Here is a 21,906-nt window from a genome sequence, read left to right as displayed (position 1 = left end):
CTCAATAAATGTTAACTGAATAGAAATGAGTTTAGGTGGATGGATGTGGAGCTGTCTCCATTCTTGTATTCCCAGTGGCCCTTTTCCTTGCGATAACGGGTGCTTCTTATTTCTTCGGGATATAGAATCCTGAATTTCCGAAGTGAACTCAAAGTACCAGAAAAAAGTGTCCAGCTAATAGGGAGTTTTCACGGAATAGGTAATATTGTCGTCTACTGGAACTGATAGATACAGACTTATGGAAAGCCAGGCCCTGTATGATCCAATAATAAAATCAACTAGCACAGCCACTTGATTATCAGCAAGTCAGGCAGACAAACACACCAAACAGGATGTCGATGGACGGGACTGATTTCCTGGAAATGAAACCTGATGGTACTAAAATATTCAGGTCTCTCAGCCACAGGATTTCCTGTCCCCTTCTCAGTGCTTCCTTCACTCACCATCTATCTCCAGGTGGAGGTTCTTGATGATTGGAAGAGTCTCTGGATTTCTGCTGGCAGAAAGCATTTTTAAAAATGATGGACAGTTTCTGGTTGTCTTCCTGAAAGCCCCTGTCCTCCACCTGGCCCTGGCCCTGGCCCTGGCCCTTTAAAGGCCCCAGTGTGACTGGTGGCTGGGAGTCGGCATTCTGCGTGCTCTCTGAGTTGAACCCTCGTCACCGGGCCACATGCAGACCTCCGTGACTACCCTCAAGGCACGTAAACTCTGAGACGGAAGACAAAATCTGCATATGTAGAAGCCCCATTATTTGGGCTCAGTGATGAAAAAGGAAGAGTAAAATTTCCAAATACAGACCCACCTACTCTGGTCTCCCCTCAGGCTCTTGGTCCAGCGGTGTGCCACGTGGATTCACAGCGCTTTCCAGATCCTGTCTCCATTTTTCCAGACTTACACGTGCTTGGATGACATTTTCATTGCCAGCAAACCAAGTACCTGCCACACTTGGCCTACCTGGTTAACTCCAGGTGGCTGTGAGGAGAGAAGGCCCTGGGATCAGAGATGGGAGAGCCATTGCTAGAAAGCTCTTCCGTGTCCGAGAGCCCAGGAGGAAGGACAGCAGGGAGATGGACTTTGTGCCATGACATCTGCCTGTTTGCGGTCAGATGGGATTCATCGCCGACATCTCTGATTGTTTCCTGTGTAGCACTGGATGAATCACTTGGTTTCCTCTGTATAGCACAGAATTTTTTCTTTTTGCCTTAACATTGAGTTGTTATGATTAAAAATTCTTCACCTACTTTATATGTTTTGATCTTCTGCTTCTTTATGAGCTAGGTGTTATAACCTGCATTTTATTTTTTTTATGATTTGTTATTTTAATTTTTTAAGTTTTAATTACAGTCGACAGACAATAGTATATTAGTTTCAGGTATACAACATAGTGATTAGCCATTTGTATAACTTGCAAAGTGATCACCTCAATAAGTCTAGTACCCACCTGGAACTGGCATTTTAGTAATGAAAAAAACTGAACAAAGCTCAGAGAGGTTAAGGGGTTTGCCCAAAGTCACACTGCGAGCAGGTGGCAGAGATGAGATTTAAACTTTGAGTCCAGTGTTGGTTCCCTGGGCCAATAAGGCCCCAGGATTTTGTGTTGAGTGCAGCAGGTTCCTGGGAGATGTCTGAGTTTTCTGTGTATAGGAGATGGGTGTGTTTGTAAGCATAGAGAGGAATATAGTGGGTATTTTTCTTTGTTCAGACTGTGGAGTATAAGCCATCATTGTCTAATAAAAGCCTTCACCTTCTTTTCCTGTGTCTCTGAAATGCCTCTGCCCAAATTATACCCCCTTCTTTTTCTGGAACTTAGGGCATAGGAGCTATGTTAGTGTTGGAGAGAGGAAAGAAAGAGAAAGAAAGAAGAGAAAATCCACAGAACCACCTAAAGGTGAAGTGTGTTTAAATTAAATTATATGCTATTCCAGCATTGATTCTGACTTGTAGTAGAAGTTCATTAAGTGTTAAGATTCCATCTCCTCTTTTAACATTTAGCACTATTACAGTTTTATTTGGAAGCATTTTAAGATACTGACCAAAGTTTCTGTAGTCATAGGTGAATTGCATATAAATAAAATGTCAGTTCTTATAACTGCATTGATTTCTCACCTAAGAATATGATTCTCAAAAAATGACTCATGGGTTTGCTTGCAGGTAAATGATTGCACATTAGAGGGGCCCAGTATCTATAAAGAGAAATTGCCCTTGATTAAGTTATTTGGAGGATGACTGAAGACCGGAAATTATCTTTACAGAGAGGACTCACTGAGCTTCTTGCAGGCCCCTGTAATTAGAGACCCTACAGCAGAGGGGGTCGGGACGTCATGATCCTGAGACAGTGGAATCTTTTCAGAGTGAAGGCTGAACCAGAAAAAATAAATCCCGAAGAGAAGGGCAGATGAGCTGCACAGGCGTCTCTCATCCCCTGCTGACCCTCTAAGAAGATGCCCCATGTTGTCCCCTACTGTCAGATGCTGGAGTTTTGGTCAATCAGCACATCTTTCATTCCCTGCACAGGGACAAGATGACTGCCTGCTGTGTCTCCGTCAGCGGGGACCCTTGGGAACAGATTGTGCTATGTAGTGATATAGACCAAGAGAGCATCAACTGGAGGTGCCCTTAAGCCTTCTCTGAGATGACACGGCTTTGGTCCCAGGAGTGCTACCAAAGCGGCACTCCATGCATCAGGAAAACCAAAGCAACAGGCTAAGAAGAGAGGTATTTTCAGTGGGATTGGAGCCAAGGAAATTGATAAATTGTACAGTAGGCTTCTTTTTAATCTGTTCTCCTCTGGTTTATTTCCCCTGGGGTATGTGAGTCCACTGGAAATCTAGTTTTGTTTTGGTTTTCTTATTTGTTTTCTGCATTGAGTAGTATTATTTCTCTCAATCTCTCATATAGAGAGAGTATCTAATGTGGATGCCTCTCAGTACAATATTATGATCTAGGATGTAAAGACCGTCCTTCTGATGACTTGTTTAGGAAATCAGTGACTCGACAGTTTCAACTGTTTGCATCCCAACTCTGGAGGCGGGAGGGGGTGAGGGCCATTGTACCAGTGAGAGCGCACAGGGAATGCTCTGCTGTCTTCACAAATCCCAATAACAGCAGGCTGCCGGGAACAGCTGATGGCTCTCCTAGGCATGCTTCAGCCTGGCCATTTCCAAAGATTACAATATTGTTGAATCTTCTAAAACATTGTTAATGGAAGAACATCAAGTACCCCTAGACTCACCTCTGGTCTCCTTGTCTCAAGGTGTGATGTTATATAACCTGATAAAATATATAAAAGAACCTTTACTTTTGTTGTTGTTGTTGTTTGTTTTTCACTGTTCTTTAAAATGGATCCTTATGGCCTCAGGGTTTACTGAATGTGAAGCAATTATAGCAGAGTACCTGATGTATCTAGAGAGCTCAGCATAGTTGAAGCACTATCTGAGGCCCGCGGATGGATGTTCTCTCATACTGCGAAGCCGTGGGGTGGGGATCATAGAGGAAGGCAGGCCCAAGTCTGTTAGGCATGAGTAATCCACAGCGTGGCATTTTGGTGTATTCTGGTAGGACGTCTAATTAGCCACCCCTGGGACCATGTCTGGGTGTACTACTGAAGTCTCTCCCGGAGAACACTTCTTTCCTGTTGCTGAGGGAAGTACTAGTGTGGGAGCCTGTAAGAGTTCTACATATACTTGTGACTCTCTCAGTGGTATGGAGGTCTTGGAAGAGTGACAGAAGTCCATGGTCGTTACTGCAGTATCCTCAGCTGTGAGGGCCAGCTCTAGCCTCCTCGAGAAGTGTCTCTGCTTACCTGCAGGTGTCATTACAGGAAACCTGTTTAACCAATCCATTCCTATGTACTTACATTCTGAGTGGCATGTATTGTAGAAGGTGAACCTCTGAGAAAGAAAGGGAACCTCTGACTTGAAGGCTTGGGTCCCCAGTTTTTGGGGGGAGACATTGATGCTTGGGAAAGGAAAGGGAAGAAACGGTAGAGGGAAGGGATTGGGTCCCTGAAGAGCACCCTTCTTTGGAGGAGATTCAATTCATTCATCAATAGAATGGGCACAAATGTCTGAACACACCATTGGGACATCAGTATTAGATGCCCCAGGGAGATAAGGACCGATCCCCCAAACCAATTGATTTAGGCATCTCTCCGAGCAATCTCTGTGGGTCCCAGTGAAGAAGTGAGAAGTCTTCTGAATCTGCAGAGTCCCCAGGGCAGTGGAAATGGAACGATTTGTCACAGCCAGTTGACTTGGGTTCCCCCACTGGGTTCATTTTGAGGTTCCCAGCCTTGCTCATTGTTATTTTATTTCCTTGTTTCCTGTTTTTCCTTCCAGATGACTGAGCACTCTTTAAGCTCAGAAAGCAGCTGAGTTATACTCTCTGCATTTTTCTTCTTCAACCAAATACTTATTTTTATTAGCAACTGTTTACATATTAATAAGTATGAAAAATAATTAATGCAAAACAGGAGCAAGCCTGAAGGCCATTTTGTTAGATGTCGGTTCCTGAAGAAGACGTGTGAGAAAACTGTTTTCATGATAGTCTGATGGCAGCTTCACTGAGTGAAGAGGAGCCCATCTGGGGCAGTCAGTGACCAAGGCCTTGGCCAAGTCCTGGGAAATAGGACTGACCACATGAAGACGTCTAAGACCAAAGAGTCAGCAGAAAAATAGTCAAGATATTAGATAGTGGACTCCTGCACTGGCCCTCTGATTGTCTTCCTATTTCTCTCCAGGTGTCTTTTTCTGTGTCTTTTTACTCTGCTTCTGTATATTCCAACCAGATTTGTCTATTTCTCCCTTTAGTTTGTCAAATTTTGCTTCATGTATTTTGAAGTTCTGTTATGGAGTATATACATATTTAGAATTTTTGTCTTTTTGACCTTTTTTTTTAAAAAAGATTTTATTTATCTATTTTTAGAGAGAGGAGAAAGGAGGGAGAAAGAAAGGGAGGGAAACATCAGTGTGAGAGAGAATCATCATGGGTTGCCTCCCGCAAGTGCCCCCACTGGGGAGCAAACCCACAACCCAGGTGCGATCCCTCACTTTGTGGGATGACACCCACCCAACTGAGCCACACTGGTCAGGGCTGTCTTTTAGACTTTTTTTTTATCATTATGAAATAATCCTCTTTATCTCTGTTAGAACTCCTTTTCTTGAAGTCTATTTTGCCTGATATTTATATGACCACACCAGTTTTCTTCTTCTCTTATTTTTAGTTTTTAATGAATTTTTCTAGTTTATTAAACTCAAAATAGAATGATTCTTATAGCATCTCTAAAGGCAGCACATGTTGGTTCAGCACAGATTTTTTTAAAACCCTGTAGAGCCATTTTCCATGATCATTTTTTTAAAAATAGCTTTACTGAGGCATATTTGACATTCAGTAAACTATACATATTTTAAAATATACAATTTGATAAATTTAACATATGTATACATCATCACCACAAGATAATTAACTTATATATCTTTCTCAAAAATTTTCTTGCATCCCTTTATAATCTGTTCTCCCTTCCTCTCTATTTCCCTCACCGCATCCCACATGACCACTGACCTGCTTTTGGTCACCATGGAGTAGTTTACATTTTCTGGAATTTTATATAAATTGAGTCATATAGTATGTATTCTTTGTCAGTCTGAGCAAATTTTAGAGATCTGTCTTCAAGTTCATTGATTCTTTTGTAGTATGAATCTGCTGTTAGTCCCATTTAACAAATGTCCATTTCAGATTTTACATTTTTTCAGTTTTAGAATTTCAATTTAGTTTTTATGTATCTCCTAAGATACATCATCTCATCAAAAATTATATCCGTATTTCTTATAGGTTCTTTAACATAGTAAATGGTTTGTCCGTATCTGCTAATTCTAACATCCGAATCATCCATTGATCATCTAACAATGACTGTTTTTTCCTTTTGGTTATGGATTACATTTTCCTGCTCCTCAGGTCTAATAATTTTGAATGAATACTGTTCAGTGGTGGATGTAAAGTTGTAGAGACTCTGGCTTCTGTTATTTTCCTCTGCAGAGATTTGAGTTTTGTTCTAGCCAGCAAGTAAGTTGGCAGATCACCTTGATTATGTGGTAGCTTGGTTTGAAGTTTCATTAGATCTGGTTTATTTCAATTTTTCTCTTAGTCCCATGAGATATCAATGGAAAAATCAAATCATTTGCAGATATTTTCCACTGGGCTCCTAGAAGTCTCACCAGTACATGCCTACTTCAAAAATCAGCCAATGATTTGAGGACAGTGTACGTATAGATTCAGGGGCCCCCCTTCTGCGCCCCCTTTCCAGGGTCTCCTCCCTCCATCTCCAGTGGCATTGGCTGCCTTCAACCCTGACTTCTCCCTGATTCCTCATCTCAATTGACTGTGGCTTTCGGCTTGAGCTGTATTCCTCTTGGACCACATGGTGCTCACAAGGGAAAAGCCAGCTGATTGGATCTCATCTAGTCAGTTTTTTTCAGGAGTCCTACCTTCAGTTTTTGTCTGATTTTGGTTGCTCTCTACTACCTTCAAATAGTTGGTTTTTAATATCTTATCCAGAGTTTATTACCATTTGACTAGAGGGTTCTTTTAATATAAATTAGCCCACCTTTGTAGGAAGCAGAACTCCTCAATTATTTTATGGGCTCCAACTTGCTTCTCTCAAGAAAAATTAATTGCATCCTGTTTGTGTTTCATGGATACTTATCTTTTCTTCTCCAAGGATATTAATGATAGTGCTTTTTGTTTTTTAAGTTTTCTTCTCCATGAATAGTGTGTTTTGTCCAATTTCACTCTTCTCTTGTTCTTTGTTTTGGTCACTGATGTGTGTATTAGAGGGTGTTTTCTGGTGACCTGTTGTTGTTTGCTAATATTTAAGAGTAGATTAAAATCAGATGGAAAGGTCTGTGCTCGTGCTTGTGGGTGGAGCCTGTAGTGCACTTCACGGGATGGTGATCTGATGGATTGTTTATTGGATAGTCAGGGGGCAATACTTTTAGGTCTTTTCTCATGGGCTGCTCAGATTCCACAGAAAAGATTCTTGCCATCTCTCTTGGTCCATTTAGGCTGCTGCAATACAAAATTGCTATAGACTGGGTGGCTCATAAACAGAAACTTATTTCTCACAGTTCTAGAGGCTGAGAAGTCCAAGATCTGGGTGCCAGCAGGGTTGGGTTCCGGTGAAGACCCTCTTCCAGGTCACAGGTGCCAACTTCTCATTGTGACCTCACATGGTGGAATGGTCCAGGGAGCTCTCTGAGGCCTCTCTTACAAGACCATGCATCTCATTCATGAGGGCTCCACCCTCATCACCTAAGCACCTCCCAAAGGCCCCACATCCTAATACGATCACATGGGTGTTGGGATGTCAACATTCGAGTTTTGGAGGGGACCCAAACGTTCAGACCATTGCACCATCTCTTCCCCAGAGGGTACAGGCTTGGCTGCCCGCATTCTGGGGGCTCAGTGGGAAGAAAGCTGGAGGCCTCTCACAATCCAGTAGACATATATTCACATGATCCCTGTTTTGGAATTAGTCAATCTGCTCTCTCTCAACTGTGCTTGGGTTTCTGGTGTCCCCTAGACTGGAGACCTTCTGCTCAGTCCTATTCGGAGAATAAACATCCAGACCTGTGGGAGGTAGGCATTTGCCTTGGGATATGGAGTCAGGAGAGCTTCCAGGGGTCCGGCTGCTTCTCAGACAGCCTTCACCTAAGCTTCTTACCTTCAGTTTCCCTCGCCCACTTCCAGAGTTCCCTGGTGTCAGTTGTGGAGCCTTTGAACACTCTTTGGACAAACTAGGTTCTCAGCTTTCCGCTCTGCTGGCTTCAGGTTTCGCTTCCTTGTGGGGTCTGTTATCGCTCATTTGTCTGTTTTCCACCCTCCAAAATCTGATGGTGGTTTCTCCTCTGAGTGTCAGCAGCTGGAACCCTTAAAAAAGGTTGCTTTCATTGCATTGGTTGGTTAGAGTGCAGAATCTTCAAGTCCATGGACTTCAAATACTTACGAATTGTCAAACAATAGGGAGAATTTTGTAAAAAAAACAAGTGCCTATGAATCAGGGTTAATATAGACAAAAGCAGCAAATGTAGATCAATGCATTTGAGAGTTGATCAACAAAACAGAAGATGATTTGGACTACATCATCTGGGAACAAGATCTGAGACTCCATGTAGATTTTTCCCTGGGGCCTCAGCCAGTGCTTCCATTCTGGGCCTGGGGCCCTGCACGTGGCTCTCATTACTGCTTCAAGAAATGCAGTGGGGTGGCGGGACTGAGCAGCTCAGGGTGTGAAGTGATGGCTTTACAAGGGCAGGGGATAAGCGCTGGGCGAGAGGTGACAGACATATCTCAACGTAAAGCCATGGCCACTGTGAAAGAGGCAGGTGTGAACTTGGATGCCAGATACCCAGCTCTTGAGGAGAGAGTGTTGCTTTTCAAACTGGAGCAGAGACGTTCAGCACACACAGATGAAAACACAACTTACTGTGGCCGACTGGACGCTCGGGCAACTATTACGAGTGGCTCTTCTGGCAGTTGGCTTAATGCCATTGGGCTGTGGACAATTGAAGGAATGACAGCCCATCCCCCCCAAAAAAATAAAGAGAGACTTCTGAGACAATAGTGACATATATATATAACCCTTAATTTAGACCCTAAAGAGGATAGTGAGCTCCTACTGGGCGGGATGGAAAATGGGCAGCTTGGTGTAGTAGCAAAAACTTGACCTGACTTAAAAAGATCTGGGTTCAAATCCTGACTCCTCACTTTATTCACTGTGTGACCTTGAGCAGGTTCCTAACCTTTCTCACCCAGATGAGGTTCTGGTGAAAAGTAAGTAAGTCAGTTACCTAACCTACAGTAGGCTCCATGAAGCGAAGGTTAGCCTGAGTCCCAAACTGAATTATCTGGGTTTTTATTGAACACATATTTGCTGAGCCCTATCAAATACCAGGCTGTGTACATATATCTCCCCTGCTCTAGAAAGGCTCATGAAGTGAAGGCGCAGCTCCGCTCCATCCCGCAGACCTTCCTCAGGATGGCGGGAGGCTGTGAAGGTGAGCGTCCCTGTGTCCTCTCCCGGTGGCAGGTGGTGTGCGTGATGGGAGAGAGAATCTGAGCACCACCTCGGCAGGATCACCTGATCCCTTCTCAGCAAACAACCCCCGCTTCCCTTCTAGACACTTTCCTAATAACCAAGCCAAAGATTTCACAACCCACTGCACTAATAATACCAGACAGTGATGATACGGTTTTCAGCCACTTCTGCTTTTCATTTACTCATTCTACTCAGAGTCTGTTGGTGCCCAGCTCTGGGACAGGAGAGTTAAGGTCTTTGGGGGAAGTGCAGAGAGTGAGAATGAGGGTCACTGTGATATCGTGGGCATTGGAGGTTCATTCCCCTCCTACACAAATTTGTGTTCCTAGCGTCTGAGTGCCCACATCATTATGATTAACTATGGTTACCTCAGATCTGGTTGTGCCTACTCTGGCCAGTGGTGGTCCCCATCCCTTAGCCTCTGGTCACAGAGCTCCTGGCATCAGTCTGGTGACACATAAGCATTTGCCAGTGATGACTAAATCTGCCAGTCCAAACCTAGCTTTCAGGTACTTCAATACCATTCATATATTTTCCTGGCCTCAGTTAAAGCTTCCCTTGGTCCAGCCTTAAACTACAGCGTGAGCTGTGAGCTGTTGAGTTTATGCCCAGCCTTCTTTCCTCTGAGGTCGTGATGTTGGTGGGAGGGCTAATTCCATCCCTCCTCTCGCTTTGCCTCTGCCTTCAGGCCTCATTTAACTTCGACCCCTTTTATTTTCTTTTCCAGAACTCACATGCTGCGTGTCAGACTGAGCTGCCCCTGTTTCATCCTGTAATCCAAGACTTGCTACACTGTCCCGCTGATGTTCACGGCCGTGCCTGGGAAGGAGGCAGCCCCGTTCCCAGTACATTTCAGTGGGCGACCTCCCTGTGCACCCCCTGGAGACTCGGTCGGGCAGGGAAGAAACTGTAGGAGTGCACGTCCCAAAAGCGCTGAGTCTCCATGTGTGAATCAGTGTCACCTCGCTTTGCTCTCAGAGACCTCGCTGTCCCAGCGAGACCTGCCCGAGAAGTAAGGGGATGAGGGAGCCACTCCGTCTCCTCCCTTCTCCGTGCCCGCCTCTGGGCACAGGGGCTCCTGGGGCAGTGGGGCAGCTGAGAGCTTAGAGCCCCTGCTGCCCTGCATGCGCCAGCTCAGCTCTGCCCTAAGCTGTGTGACTGTGTACAAGAGGGACATGGCCTCTTTCTGAATGGATTTTTCTTAACACATGTGCCAGTGTTTATGCCGTTCGCAATATTTCCCCCATCCTTGCTGTTACTGTCATGGGCTTTTTCTCATTAGGGCTTCATAGCTATTTTTTTTTTAACGGGGAAATTTTCCTCTTTACCTCCTGCATTGTATATTTGACCTCCCTTCCGTACCCCTCCACGGTACAGAATTATCTGAGGTTCTGGCAAAAGATAAGAAAGCCGTCTTTGGTAAGCCTGTGAACTCTTCATATTGTCTCTCTTTTGTCACGGAAGAGAGGTTGGTGTTCTGCCTGGCTCTGCCTGGTCCCACACGGCTCTCTCAGGAGCAGGCGTTTGAACGGAGCCAAGCATGGGTATCACTGTGACAAGCCACGTGTGTACTGTCCTATTCCTTACAGCCAGACCAGCCAGGTCGGTCCTTCAGCAGGTCCCAGGTCACCCAGGTTCATTGTAAGCAGATGGAATCTGTTTGGCTATGGAAGGTGAAGTGAGAGAGCTGGGTTTGCAGGTGAGTCTGCGGACAGGACACCAGGAGCCCCCACCCTTCCGGCCCAAACGCTCTGTGAGCACGTGCGCCCACCCCGGGAGGCCCGCCTGCAGCCCCGGGTCCACTGGCTGGGGCTCTCCTGTCTGCTCTCAGCGCCAGCGTGCGATAGCATCACAGGCCACTGCCTTGTGGCTTGTGCATGCAGCTGTGAGGACAGGAACTCAGCGCCCCTGTGGCTCCCCGAGCGGATGTGAGTCTGGCTACTCCCCCGCCCTCCGTTGGTGGGACGAGCTGCAGGGCGCCCGAGTCCCAGCACCATGACAGACCACTGGAGTCTGGCCTCCCAGCTGTCCCTGGGGTCTGGAGCTGGGAGGCAGCTGACTGGCTGATGGTAGGTGCCCCAAACAGCCAGCTGGGCGCAGGATGGAGTGGCTACAATTGAGTGTTGATCCCCGCCCACCCCCAGACCCCGGGCAGAGTGGGGTATCGCTAAAATGACAATGACTCTTCAATGTCCGGATCCTCAGAGCTGGGTTCAGCTCAGCAAAGAGACAGTGATGTGTGCTTGCTGAAGGCGATGCTTGGAGCCTGAGCTGCTGTTTCCTTTTCTGGTTTTGCAGTCACAGTGGCTTCTCTTCTGAGGAGGAGTTGGTCCTCATCTTCGGCTTTTGCGGGGGTGACCGGTGGACGTTCTTACCACTGCCAGCTCTTGGAGCTATTCTGGGTCTTGGCTTGGGAGCCTGAGGGTGGGCCTGTGTCAGAGGAGCTCAGCGAGCTGGGTGGAGTGGCAGGCATTGCCCTCAGGGTTTTCCAAGAGAAGCCCCTCGGGAAAGACCCCGGCAGAGGGGGCAACTGGCTGTCCACATGACAGGCTACATGGTACACTCTTCTCAAAAGAGAGAGGCATGGGGAAGTCGTCTCTGTGTGTCCCTGCCCTGGGCTTTCCTTGTTGCACATGGACGGCAGGCTGCCCCTTGTCCTTTCACTTTCCTCTCCTAACCCATGTGAAATGTGACTGATGGTTTGAGAAACAATTAGCTGCTGCCCGTGACTCTACTGCTGGCTTCGTCTCCTCTGCCGGTCGAGAGGGGCCCTCCTCAGCAGGCCCAGGAGATGCGGAGGACGGGGCCTGGCCTGGTCTGAAGGGAGAGCAGGGAGGCCCACCCCAGTTTCAGGTCACATTTAGCTTTGGGACAGATGCGCCTTGTTCTGAGCCACAGGTACCAAGAAAGCTCTTCCTCCGTTTGGCAGCAAGAGCTGCTGGCTCTGCAGCCCCACCCTCGGCCGACAAGGATGGTGACTAAGATCTCACACTCTGACTTCACCCTGGAAAACCCCTCAGCATTGCAGGCGAGCACTCCAGGAACTGAGGAAGGGCACCTCCAGTGATAGCCTCTGCCCAGATGAGCACTTGGTGCTGAGAGGGTTTCCCAGCCACCGCCTTTCTGGGGCCACAGTGTCACCACTGTGTGCATCAGTGGCATGTCACTGTTATGCAATGAGCCTGTGGGGCAGACATACAGAGAGAGTCTACCCAGCTGACATGCGCAGTGGGTGCTATGCTGAACTGGTCCCTGCTCCCTTGGGTGACATCCCAAAGGCTCTGCAAGTCATCTCCCCCTCTCCTTCTCCATCATCGCCCCCAAGCCCCGATTCCCTAAAGGGGTGCAAAAGAGGGCGACGCCAGGCAGGTTTCCTAGCACGCCCCTCGCACGCCCGCCTGGTCCACAGTCCAGTGCCTGTGTCAGTGTCCAACCAGGAAAACAGAGGCCACTGTCAGTATTTAAAACAGGGGTTTTCATCCCGGTCATTGTTTAGCACAGACACAAGAAAAGCTGAGGCCAGACAGGGGAGCGAGGAGCAACCCAGAGATGAGCTGGAAGACTGTTGGGGCACAGGGGAGAGGCCGTGTTACTTCAGCCCGGGGCACCGGGACACTGGGAGGAGCCCCTCTGATCACAGAGGGCCCCTCTGATGGGAGCTGCGGAGTCATGGTCCCCCAGGCGGAGTCGGGGAGAAATGGCCTGGCTGTTCCCTCACTGGTGCCTTCTGGTGTCTGCAGGTGCCTCGCCTTAGCTAGGAGCCAGCTGACCAGGGGACAGGTGACCGCAGCCTCAGCTCGCCACCATTCACAGGGCAGGGGAGGGCGGGGAGCGGGTCGAGGGTAAGCAGGCCAGGACCTGTGTGTCCTTGGCCTGCTCTGTGTCACATCGGAACCTGGTGTTGGTGCCCTGTGCTGTCCTAGGCTCCCAGTGAGGGGGAACAGAGAGCTGCCCCCTGGGTTTCTGAAGGTTCTTTTTCTCTCTACCTAGAGAGGAAATTGCTTTGGGGAAGGAGGGAGAAAGTCTTTACTCTTAACAATTGTCCCTGTTTTCCTTTGGGGGAATTCACCCTCTTAGCAGCCCCACCTCACCACGCCCCTCAGGAAAGCTGTGCCCAGTTGTTATCCGTCCATGCCCCCGCCATTGCTCTCCCCCAGTCTCTGCTTGCCCCGCCAGAGAACGCGGACCCAGACCACACGTCAGTGGCCCTGAGTGTCTCCCCAGGCTATTCATTCAGAGTGTGATACTACAACGTGACTGTCTGTCTGTAAGTAGATGCCATCTACTAATCAATTTGTATCGTGTTTCCAATAAATTTCTGGAAATTATGCCTCGTTTTATGCTGTCCTTTGCTGGGACAGTGGCACAGCTGTTCCTCCATTTGGCCCCGCCAAAGCCCCCCCCTGCCCCCTGCCCCCCGCCAAAGCCCTCAGCATCGGGCGCTCCTGGTCTCAGGTGCTGCATCCCTCTGCATAGCTCTGGGGGCCTTGGGGGAGTAATTGGCCAGGCCAGTTAGTCTGATGTCGCTGTCTCCCCTGCCCCCCTACCAAAGCTCAGCCACACTGAGGCTCTCAGAGGCCTTCCCCCAGCATTTGCATTTTCTTCTGCTGTCTCATAAGCCAAATGGAGGTTTTGTGAGGCCAGGTCACTCCAGTTGGTGGCCTTTGACCCTGTGTCCCCCAAGCCTGGAGGTATAAGGGGCAACAAACAGGCAGCCATTTGCCTGTCAGCCACCTTGCACTGCTTCACCCGGTGCCAGCTGTGGGAGGGCCACACGGGCGGTGAGCTGAGGGGGTGCGTGTGCGCTGTACAAAGGGAAGGCTCCTGTGCAGATGACGCGGGTGCAGCGGCTGCAAACAGCATACCCCACAGATGGAAGCCCAGCGCCCCCTTCTCTCATGATTCTCCTCAGGCCCCAAAGTCAGAAATAATGTCTGTGTTGACCTAAAAGGTAAAAGGAGCCCGATCCAAATGCCTGTCATTCTCCCTTTCTTCCCCAGGCCCTGGGTGCTGAAGCCCGCCTGGTAGACATTGTTCCCCATTGTGTATGTTATTGGTTCCAACCTGTTTGCAGTGTAGATTCTGCCTCAGTTGCTGTGCAGGGACCATGGCAGGCTCAATGGGGACTCCTCCAGCCTATGATTGTGAAGTGCGCCTGTTTGTGACTCTTGTTTGCTGGCATTTGTGAGAGACAGAGAGAGAGAGAGAGAGAGAGAGAGAGAGAGAGAGAGAGAGAGAGAGAGAGAGAGAGAGAGACAGGGAGAGAGAGAGAGAGGGAGAGAGTCAGTCCAAGTTTCTTTTTTCTTGTTTCCCGGGAGAAGCAAGACATACATGAGGTTACTGGGGAACAGAAAAGGTTGTAACCAAGGCTGTGTGAGAACTTGGCTGAGGCCAGGGTAGAGGGCTCAGGGAGGCTGGGCTGGTGGTCAGGGACGGTTCTATGAAAACAGGCAGAACACAGAAGCCCTGCCTCCATGAAACCCCTAAGGTGCCCCTTGGTGTCCTCCTGTTAAGCCTCCTTATCCTGACTCAAAGATTTCCTTCTGTCTGGAAGCTGATCCGTCAAGCTCGGGCATCCCATGCCCTACCTCCCAAGGTGTATCAATGTTAAGTTCCATTTCTGAGACTGGGTTTTTAGGGTCAAACTTCAAGAGGTTTCTTCTGGATCAGTTTTACTTTGCATCCGTTCTCATCTTGCTCCCTCTGAAGAGCAGGGGGTTGCGGGAGGAACCCCTGCGTCCTGCAGCGACTGTTGCTATGGGTGCCTAGCTCACCAGGTAACGGGTGCTCCCTTAGTGGCCCATCTGTATGTTCTTCAGGAGCCTGTTTCCTTGCTTTCAGAACCAGCCGTCCCAATCCCTTGTCACCCTCTAAGCCTTCCCCGCTGAGAGCCGAGCCTTCTGAGGATCCCTTCACCTGTCTTCCCCTCCGTGCCAAGACTGGCTCTGTGTAATGGTGCCTTTCCAGGAACCCAGGGAGGCACGCCTTGGCCTCTGGAGGGCCCTCCTGGCACCCACACTGAATTGATTCCTCCCTGACCCCCCCATAGGGCCTGGCAGGAAAATGTCCTGGCTCAGACCAGACCGCCGCTTACTGGCTCTGTCACCTTGGGCCAGTTATCCAACCTCTCCGTACCTCAGTTTTTTCATCTGTAAGATGGGATAATAGTGTCTACCTTATAGGACTAAATAAATTGCAGTGGCTTAGGACAGGGCCTGGGACAGAGTGTTTATTATTGTTCTGCCATCATTTTCTCCCCTGGCCCCTTATTTTCACCTTCTCTGCTTTCTCCTCCCACCTCTGGATTTCAGTTTCTCCATCCAGTCAGGAAAACAACGGAGCAGTCAAACCACCGTAGCGTCTGTCCTCTACTTAGTTTAACCTGAAGCTATTGTCTTATTTCCCTCTGCTGGCCCATTTGTTGGAGGAGGGAAGAGTTGTCGCCACTGCTTCAAATCTCATTAATTTCTCAATGTATTTATGTAGTACTTTACGGCTCCCCTTCCCGTACCACCAGCCGCTCGCTGAAATTGCTGTCCACAAAGCCTTAGTGCCCTCCTAATTGCCAAATCCAATGTTAATTTTAGCCTTTGCACTTGAGCTTCTTTGGGCATCCGAGGCTGTTGCTATCCTATTACTTTTCTTTGTTTATGACACTGACCCCTTATTCTCTACCCAGAGGAACTCTAGGTAACATTTGGATACTGCTCATAGTTATTTTTTCAAATTTTTTTCAAAAAGATTAATTTCAGATATGGCGGCAGTCACCTGTTTACCCCCTTCCTGTGTTCCTCCATTTCAGAAGCAAGCGCTCTCTTTAATTTGGTGTTTGGCATGCCGATGCATGATTTTATACAATTAATACATATCTCTGAATCTATAGCCAATGTAGAACATGTTTTGCATATTATTAAATGTTATGCAAACGACAGTCTGTCACTTCTTGCGAAGCTTGCCGATAGTACCAGGCCATGCACCGAGATGCTTGAGCGGACAGTGTCAGACACACACTTTAGTTTTCAGATCAGCTTTCTTTAGCATGCAATTAGGAGTTTTTAAAATGCTATATTCTTGTACGAGGCACTTTGCAGCCTGTCTGGGTATTTTATGTTTGGCTTTTACTCTCATAAAAGGTGTCTCTAGTCTGTTCTTTTTAATGGGCAATCTCTATACTTGGGCAAAGAGATTACCTTGGCTTCTTTTTATGTTCTTCTTACTGCTACTTACATTCTTGATATTCTTCCTATTAAAGGTTTCTTCTGGGCATTTACTGGGTCTTCCTTTGTGTGTCTCTTACTTGTGGGGATTTTTTTGCAGGATGATTCTTAGTCTTCTTCACTCTTTCCCCAGGTGACCCCATCCATTTCCATAAGCTCAACTCCAGATTTTCGATAGTAAGAGGAAGGTTCTGAAATTGCACCGGCAGCCGGAAGTGTGCTGCTGAACGGGTTTACCTGGAGGTTCTCCCAGCCCCTCCAACTTGTCTTAGCTCTTCAGCTGCTCCATCCAGCCTGCACTACTGCCCGTGTGCTCCGCGCGTCCCTGCCCGCCCGTCCTCCATAGCCGCCTCTCCTCTTCACCCAGGCTGCGCCTCCTTGGCTGCCCCTCCCGCTCTCCCCGCACTGCCTTTATTCGGGCCCTTGCTCGGAATACAGATTGTTTCCTACTTAGGTCGACTCCCATGCCCCTCACCAGTCTGTCCACAGTGTTACCAGAGGTAACTGATCAAAATGCAAAACTTTTTACTTTGCATCCGTTCTCATCTTGCTCCCTCTGAAGAGCAGGGGGTCGCGGGAGGAACCCCTGCGTCCTGCAGCGACTGTTGCTATGGGTGCCTAGCTCACCAGGTAACGGGTGCTCACTTAGTGGCCTTAGAATGCAAAACTGCTTCTCTTTGACTTTTTAAAAAATTTTTAATTTTACTGATTTGAGAGAGAGAGAGAAGCGCATCGATTTGCTGCTCCACCCATTCATGCATTCACTGGTTGATTGTTGTGTGTGCCCCGAGGGGGACCAAACCCACAACCTTGGTATTGGGACGATGCTCTAACCAATGGAGCTACCTGGCCAGGGCCATCTCAACTTCTTACAAATCTCACACGTATTCTCCTTCCTGCCATATTGATTGTCTAAGGACCGACTCGGGCTCCTGAGCTTGCAGGGCCCCCCCTGCCTGTCCTGTCTGTCTCCTAACTCTCTGCCTAGGCCGCCTCCTCGCCTGCCTCAATGATCTCTTCACCTGTCCCAGCACGCTGAGTCTTTCCACAGCTCTGTGCCCCTGTTCCTGCTCTTCCCCACGTCAGGGACGCCGTTCCCTCTGCTCCTTTCCTCGCCCTCCAGGATTCAGCTCCCATGCGTTACCTCGCCGACACCTGGGCAGAGTTAGCTCTTCTGGTCCTCTGTGCTCTCAGAGGTGCATTGCTACCTCAAGCACCCCGGGTTGCCTGGTTTCGGTTGAATTTGATCCATTTGCAGGTCTGTCTCCCCTGCTTGGCCTGGAGAGGCTCAAGGTCAGAGTTGTACCATCTGCCTTTGTAGCTTAGTATTTGGCCACCGGTGGGTGCCCAGTAAATGCTGGAGAGTTAGTGGCTACGGGACCATCGCCCCAGCCCTGCCTGCTATCCCCCTGCCTGGACATCCCTGGAGTAGAGTTACAGGTGCCATTTGCTGTCCGTTAGGTTGACAGCAGGTTATGTAAGAGAAAGAGGAAATAGAAGGGACTGCTCAGTATTCACAATGAATAATGCAGCCCACCCCAAGGGTCAAAATACTGTTTGGAGTCCAAATATAGGAAATGGGGTCTTCTCAGCCCGCCTTTACCTTACCTTATACCATCACGGGCATTACCCTCCCGTTTGTAGAAAATCCTGCACTTCAACACAGTTTGGTTTCTTCTTCTCCTTCTTTTCCTCCTCCTTCTTCCTACTCTTCTTCCTCCTCCTTCTCCCCTGTCCCTTCTCACTCCTCCCTCCCTAGTGGCTGTCTTCCTCACTCAGTGCTCTGGCAGCACACCTGGGGGGGGGGGCTCCTGGAGAAAGTGCTCAGTCCCCAGCCTCTGAGACTGTTTGGGCCTTTCATAAAAGTGTCTGACTTGGAAATGACAAATCTCGGGCTGAAGCTGGGCTGGTGCAGGTTTGGCACTTCTCTCCATGGTGGCAGAGGGTGGAGAGGTGGGGGTCCCTAGGAGTGGCTGCACAAGGGTGAAAATGCAGCAACAAGAGGGATGGAGCAGGGAGCCCTGGGGACAGAGAGACATGAGGAGCCACCCTGGAGTGGCCCAGGTAGCACACCTCTTTCTCTCACCTGGTTTGGATTCTTATATCAGTGTGTTTCTAAGAGCATTTGGTGAGTTTTCAGAAAAGAGAAGACGACTAGAGATATACTGAGGAAATGGGTTCCAGTATCAGTCCGATCCATTGTCCCCCAGGCCACCTCCCTCCTTTTGACATGTTTCCTTCATCTCCCCAGCATCCACCTTGTTCCTGGATGTCTCCCTCTGGGGGCATGGGGGCCCTCCAGTGCTTTGGGCTCCAGTCCTGAGGCATGGAAAAGCATCCCAGTCCATGACGCAACAGGGATGGACTTAGTGGAGGGGGCTGGGGAGAGCATTTGGTCCCTATCATCAGAGCCTGTACCTGAGGCCTAGATGCTCATGTCCGGGGTGACGAGTGGAGAACCTGTTCCAGCCCCTTCTGTCTCACCAGCAGGAAGGTGCATATCTGTTGTGGGGAAGTGTTCATTCTCCTGAGGCGGCCACAGCTGAGGACATATAGAGTTAAGGAGGTATATATTTGGGGCTTTAGTAACATCTAAGTAGTCCTTTGGGAGCCTTGAAGGCTATGCCCCCACCCTGTGACTTCTGCTTTTGACACTAGGGACAGCCATTACCCACCCCCCAAAACAAACAAACAAACTAACAAAAAGTTTGGTTTGTGCCAGGTACACATCTGTGCCTGGGGAACCCAGGCCAACAGATGAGGTAACCCAGATGGTCTCAGATACTGACCGTAGGCATACTGAGCAGAACAGAAAAGGTAGAGGTAGGCAAGATGGTCTTGGAGGAGAGCTGTGAGCCAGCTCTGGTGACCTTGAGGCCCTGGCTCTCACCCCAGTCCTGTCCTAGTGCTGTAGCTGCCACTACAGGTTCTAGGGCCAGGGTAGTACACTTGGGGCTAAGGAAAGCTTTGCAGGGGCGGGAGGGGCACTGGAGCTGAGCCAGGAGCCCGGACTGGATGGAAGTGGTGAAGATGGTGACCTCCACGTCATCTCAGGGGAGAGAAGGGCAGCCCAGTCCTTGGTGCTTTGGGCAGGACCTCGGGGACTGCAGAAGGGAAGCTGAAGACCAGAGACGAGCAGGGAACTCCCAGCAGGGCTGCCCCTCCGATAAGCCTGAGGACACTCCAGGGCTCCAGGAGTAGTGTGGACAGATGGTGCCCTGGAGAGCTTCCCCACTCTGTCCCCAGAGTTTCCCTTCATCTTGGGACACTGATTTTGAACCCTACTGTTGCCAGAACTGAACCCAGAGATATTTATTCAGGTTTCTTTAAAATAGCCAAGACAGGAGGTCATCCAGTCAAGATGGCAACATAGGTAAACATAGCTCACCTCCTTGCACAGCCACATCAGAATTACAGCTAAACTATAGAACAACCATCACTCAGAACTGTCCGAAATTGGGTTGAATGGAAGCCTGACAACTACAGAATTAAAGAAATCAAATCCATCCAGACTGATAAGAGTGGCGGAGATGTGGAACAGGTTGGTCCCACATCCATGTGTGGTGGGTAAAAATTCAGGAGGTGTATCCCGGGAGCTAGGAGTCCCAGCCCCACACCAGGCTCCCCAGCCCAGGGTTCCAGTGCCAGGAATATAAGTCCCTGTAACTTCTGGCTGCAAAACCCGGCAGGGATTGAGTCAGTGGAAGAAACTGTTGCAGTCCCCTTAAAGAACCCGTACATGGACTTAGACTCACTCTCTCTGAGTTCCAGCACTGAGGTCATAGTTTGAAAGGCACCAGTGGCATATGGGGAGGAACTGAAGTGTCTGGCATCAAGGCAGGAGCTGGAGGACAGCTTTCTCCCAGACAGAAAGGCAGGCAATTGTCCCTTTACTGAACCCTCCTCCCCACAGAGCCAAAGAGCCAGGAGGCTGGTGCCATATCTGAGACTCCATCAACCTGGTTAATGCTGTTTGCCCACCCTAGAGATCCTCTGAGACTCTGTTCCACCCAACTTACAAGACCGCCCAAACTGTTAACAGTGGCTTTTCCATTTGAATGGCTGGTCTTGTCTTATGCTTCACAACTTCCTGAATTCTCTCAAACAAGCAACAGCCTGCCTCAGTAGGCTCCCAGCCCTAGAACCTTGTGCTAAGTGGTCCCAGGCCTGGCACCAGAAGCAACCAGCCTCAATTCACAGCTTGGTTTGCCTGGGAATTGAGCAAGCCCAGCACAAGTAGCAGCCATCTCAGATTGCTTTATAGCTCATGTGATAGGGGGTGGGGGGAGCCAGGCAGAACACAGGTAGGGGCTGACCTTGGCCTGCATCACCCAGGAAACCCCAGAGCCTGCGCACCCATGGGCACCTGTAGACTATGTTGGAGCACTACCACCCTGCCCCTCCATGACTGATCCTCCATGGAGGGTGGAGGTTGGTGGTCAATGGTCAGAGCCAGTCCTTGTAGCTAACTGGCCTGGGTAAATCCCTCCCATAGACCTGCCAACAACAATCAAGCATCAACTACAACAGAAGGGTGAATTCTGCCCACATGAAGGGCACACCTTGAATACCTACCTTGGGTGATAAGGGAGGCTGTGCTGCTGGACCCTACAAAATGCCGAGTACATCAGGCCACGCTACCAAGATAGGGAGTCATAGCAGCTCTACTGAATACATAAAAACATGGGGAGGCTGCCAAAATGAGGAGACAAAGAAACATGGCCCAAATGAAAAAAGAGATCAAAACTCCAGAAAAAGAACTAAGCAAATTGGAGATAAGCAGTCTATCAGATGCAGAGTTCAAAACACTGGTTATAAGGATGCTAAAGGAACTGAGTGAGGACCTCAAAAGCATAAAAAAAGATCCAGTCAGAAATGGAAGATATACTAATTGAAATATAGAACAATTTATTGGGAAACAACAGGAGAGTGGATGAAGCTGAGAAATCAATGATTTGAAACATAAGGAAGCACAAACTAACCAATCAGATCAACAAGAGGAAATAAATCATAAGGAAAACTTCCCTAATTTGGTGAAGGAAATAGACATGCAAATCCAGGAAGCACAGAGTCCCAACCAAGACAGGTGTAAAGAGGAGCACACCAAGCTACATCATAATTAAAATGCCAAAGGTTAAAGATAAAAAGAGAATCTTAAAAACATCAAAAGAAAAGCAGGCAGTTACCTACAGGGGAGTTCCCAGAGGACTTCCAGCTGATTTCTCAAAAGAAACTTTGCAGGCTAGAAGGGACTGGCAAGAAATATTCAAAGTCATGAAAAGCAGAGACCTACAGCCAAGATTGCTCTACCCAGCAAGGCTGTCAGAATTGAAGGGCAGATAAAGAGCTTCCTAGACAAGAAAGAACTAAAGGAGTTCATCAAAACCATTATTATATGAAATGTTAAAGGGACTTGTTTAAGAAAAAGAAGAAGATCAAAACTATGAACAATAAAATGGCAATAAATATGTATCTATCAACAATTGAATCTAAAAAACAGACTCAACAAAGAAGAAGAACAGAGACAGAATCATGGATACAGAGAGGGTTTTGATGTCTGCCAGATGGGAGAGGGGTGAGGGGGAGTGGGTGAGGGGA

General features: G+C 48.5%; 1 protein-coding gene across 2 annotated transcripts in view; it reads left to right on the top strand.

Annotated features, from left to right (window-relative positions):
* Window positions 1-10,122, top strand: part of MTA3 (metastasis associated 1 family member 3) — a 161,149-nt gene extending 151,027 nt beyond the window's left edge. For both annotated transcript variants that reach the window (XR_008528626.1, XM_054567294.1), the window contains one exon: window positions 9,819-10,122. Coding sequence is in view for 1 of the 2 variants with exons in the window: in XM_054567294.1 (XP_054423269.1) it covers window positions 9,819-9,844 (26 nt within the window). In the remaining variant the exon portion in view is untranslated. The remainder of the gene's footprint in view (window positions 1-9,818) is intronic.
* The last annotated feature ends 11,784 nt before the right edge of the window (window positions 10,123-21,906 follow it).

Source organism: Pteronotus mesoamericanus, unplaced genomic scaffold, assembly GCF_021234165.1.
Source record: "Pteronotus mesoamericanus isolate MK-2021 breed Mesoamerican mustached bat unplaced genomic scaffold, CSHL_Meso_final contig_101, whole genome shotgun sequence".
NCBI lineage: Eukaryota > Metazoa > Chordata > Mammalia > Chiroptera > Mormoopidae > Pteronotus > Pteronotus mesoamericanus.
This window is presented reverse-complemented; position numbering and strand designations above follow the sequence as displayed.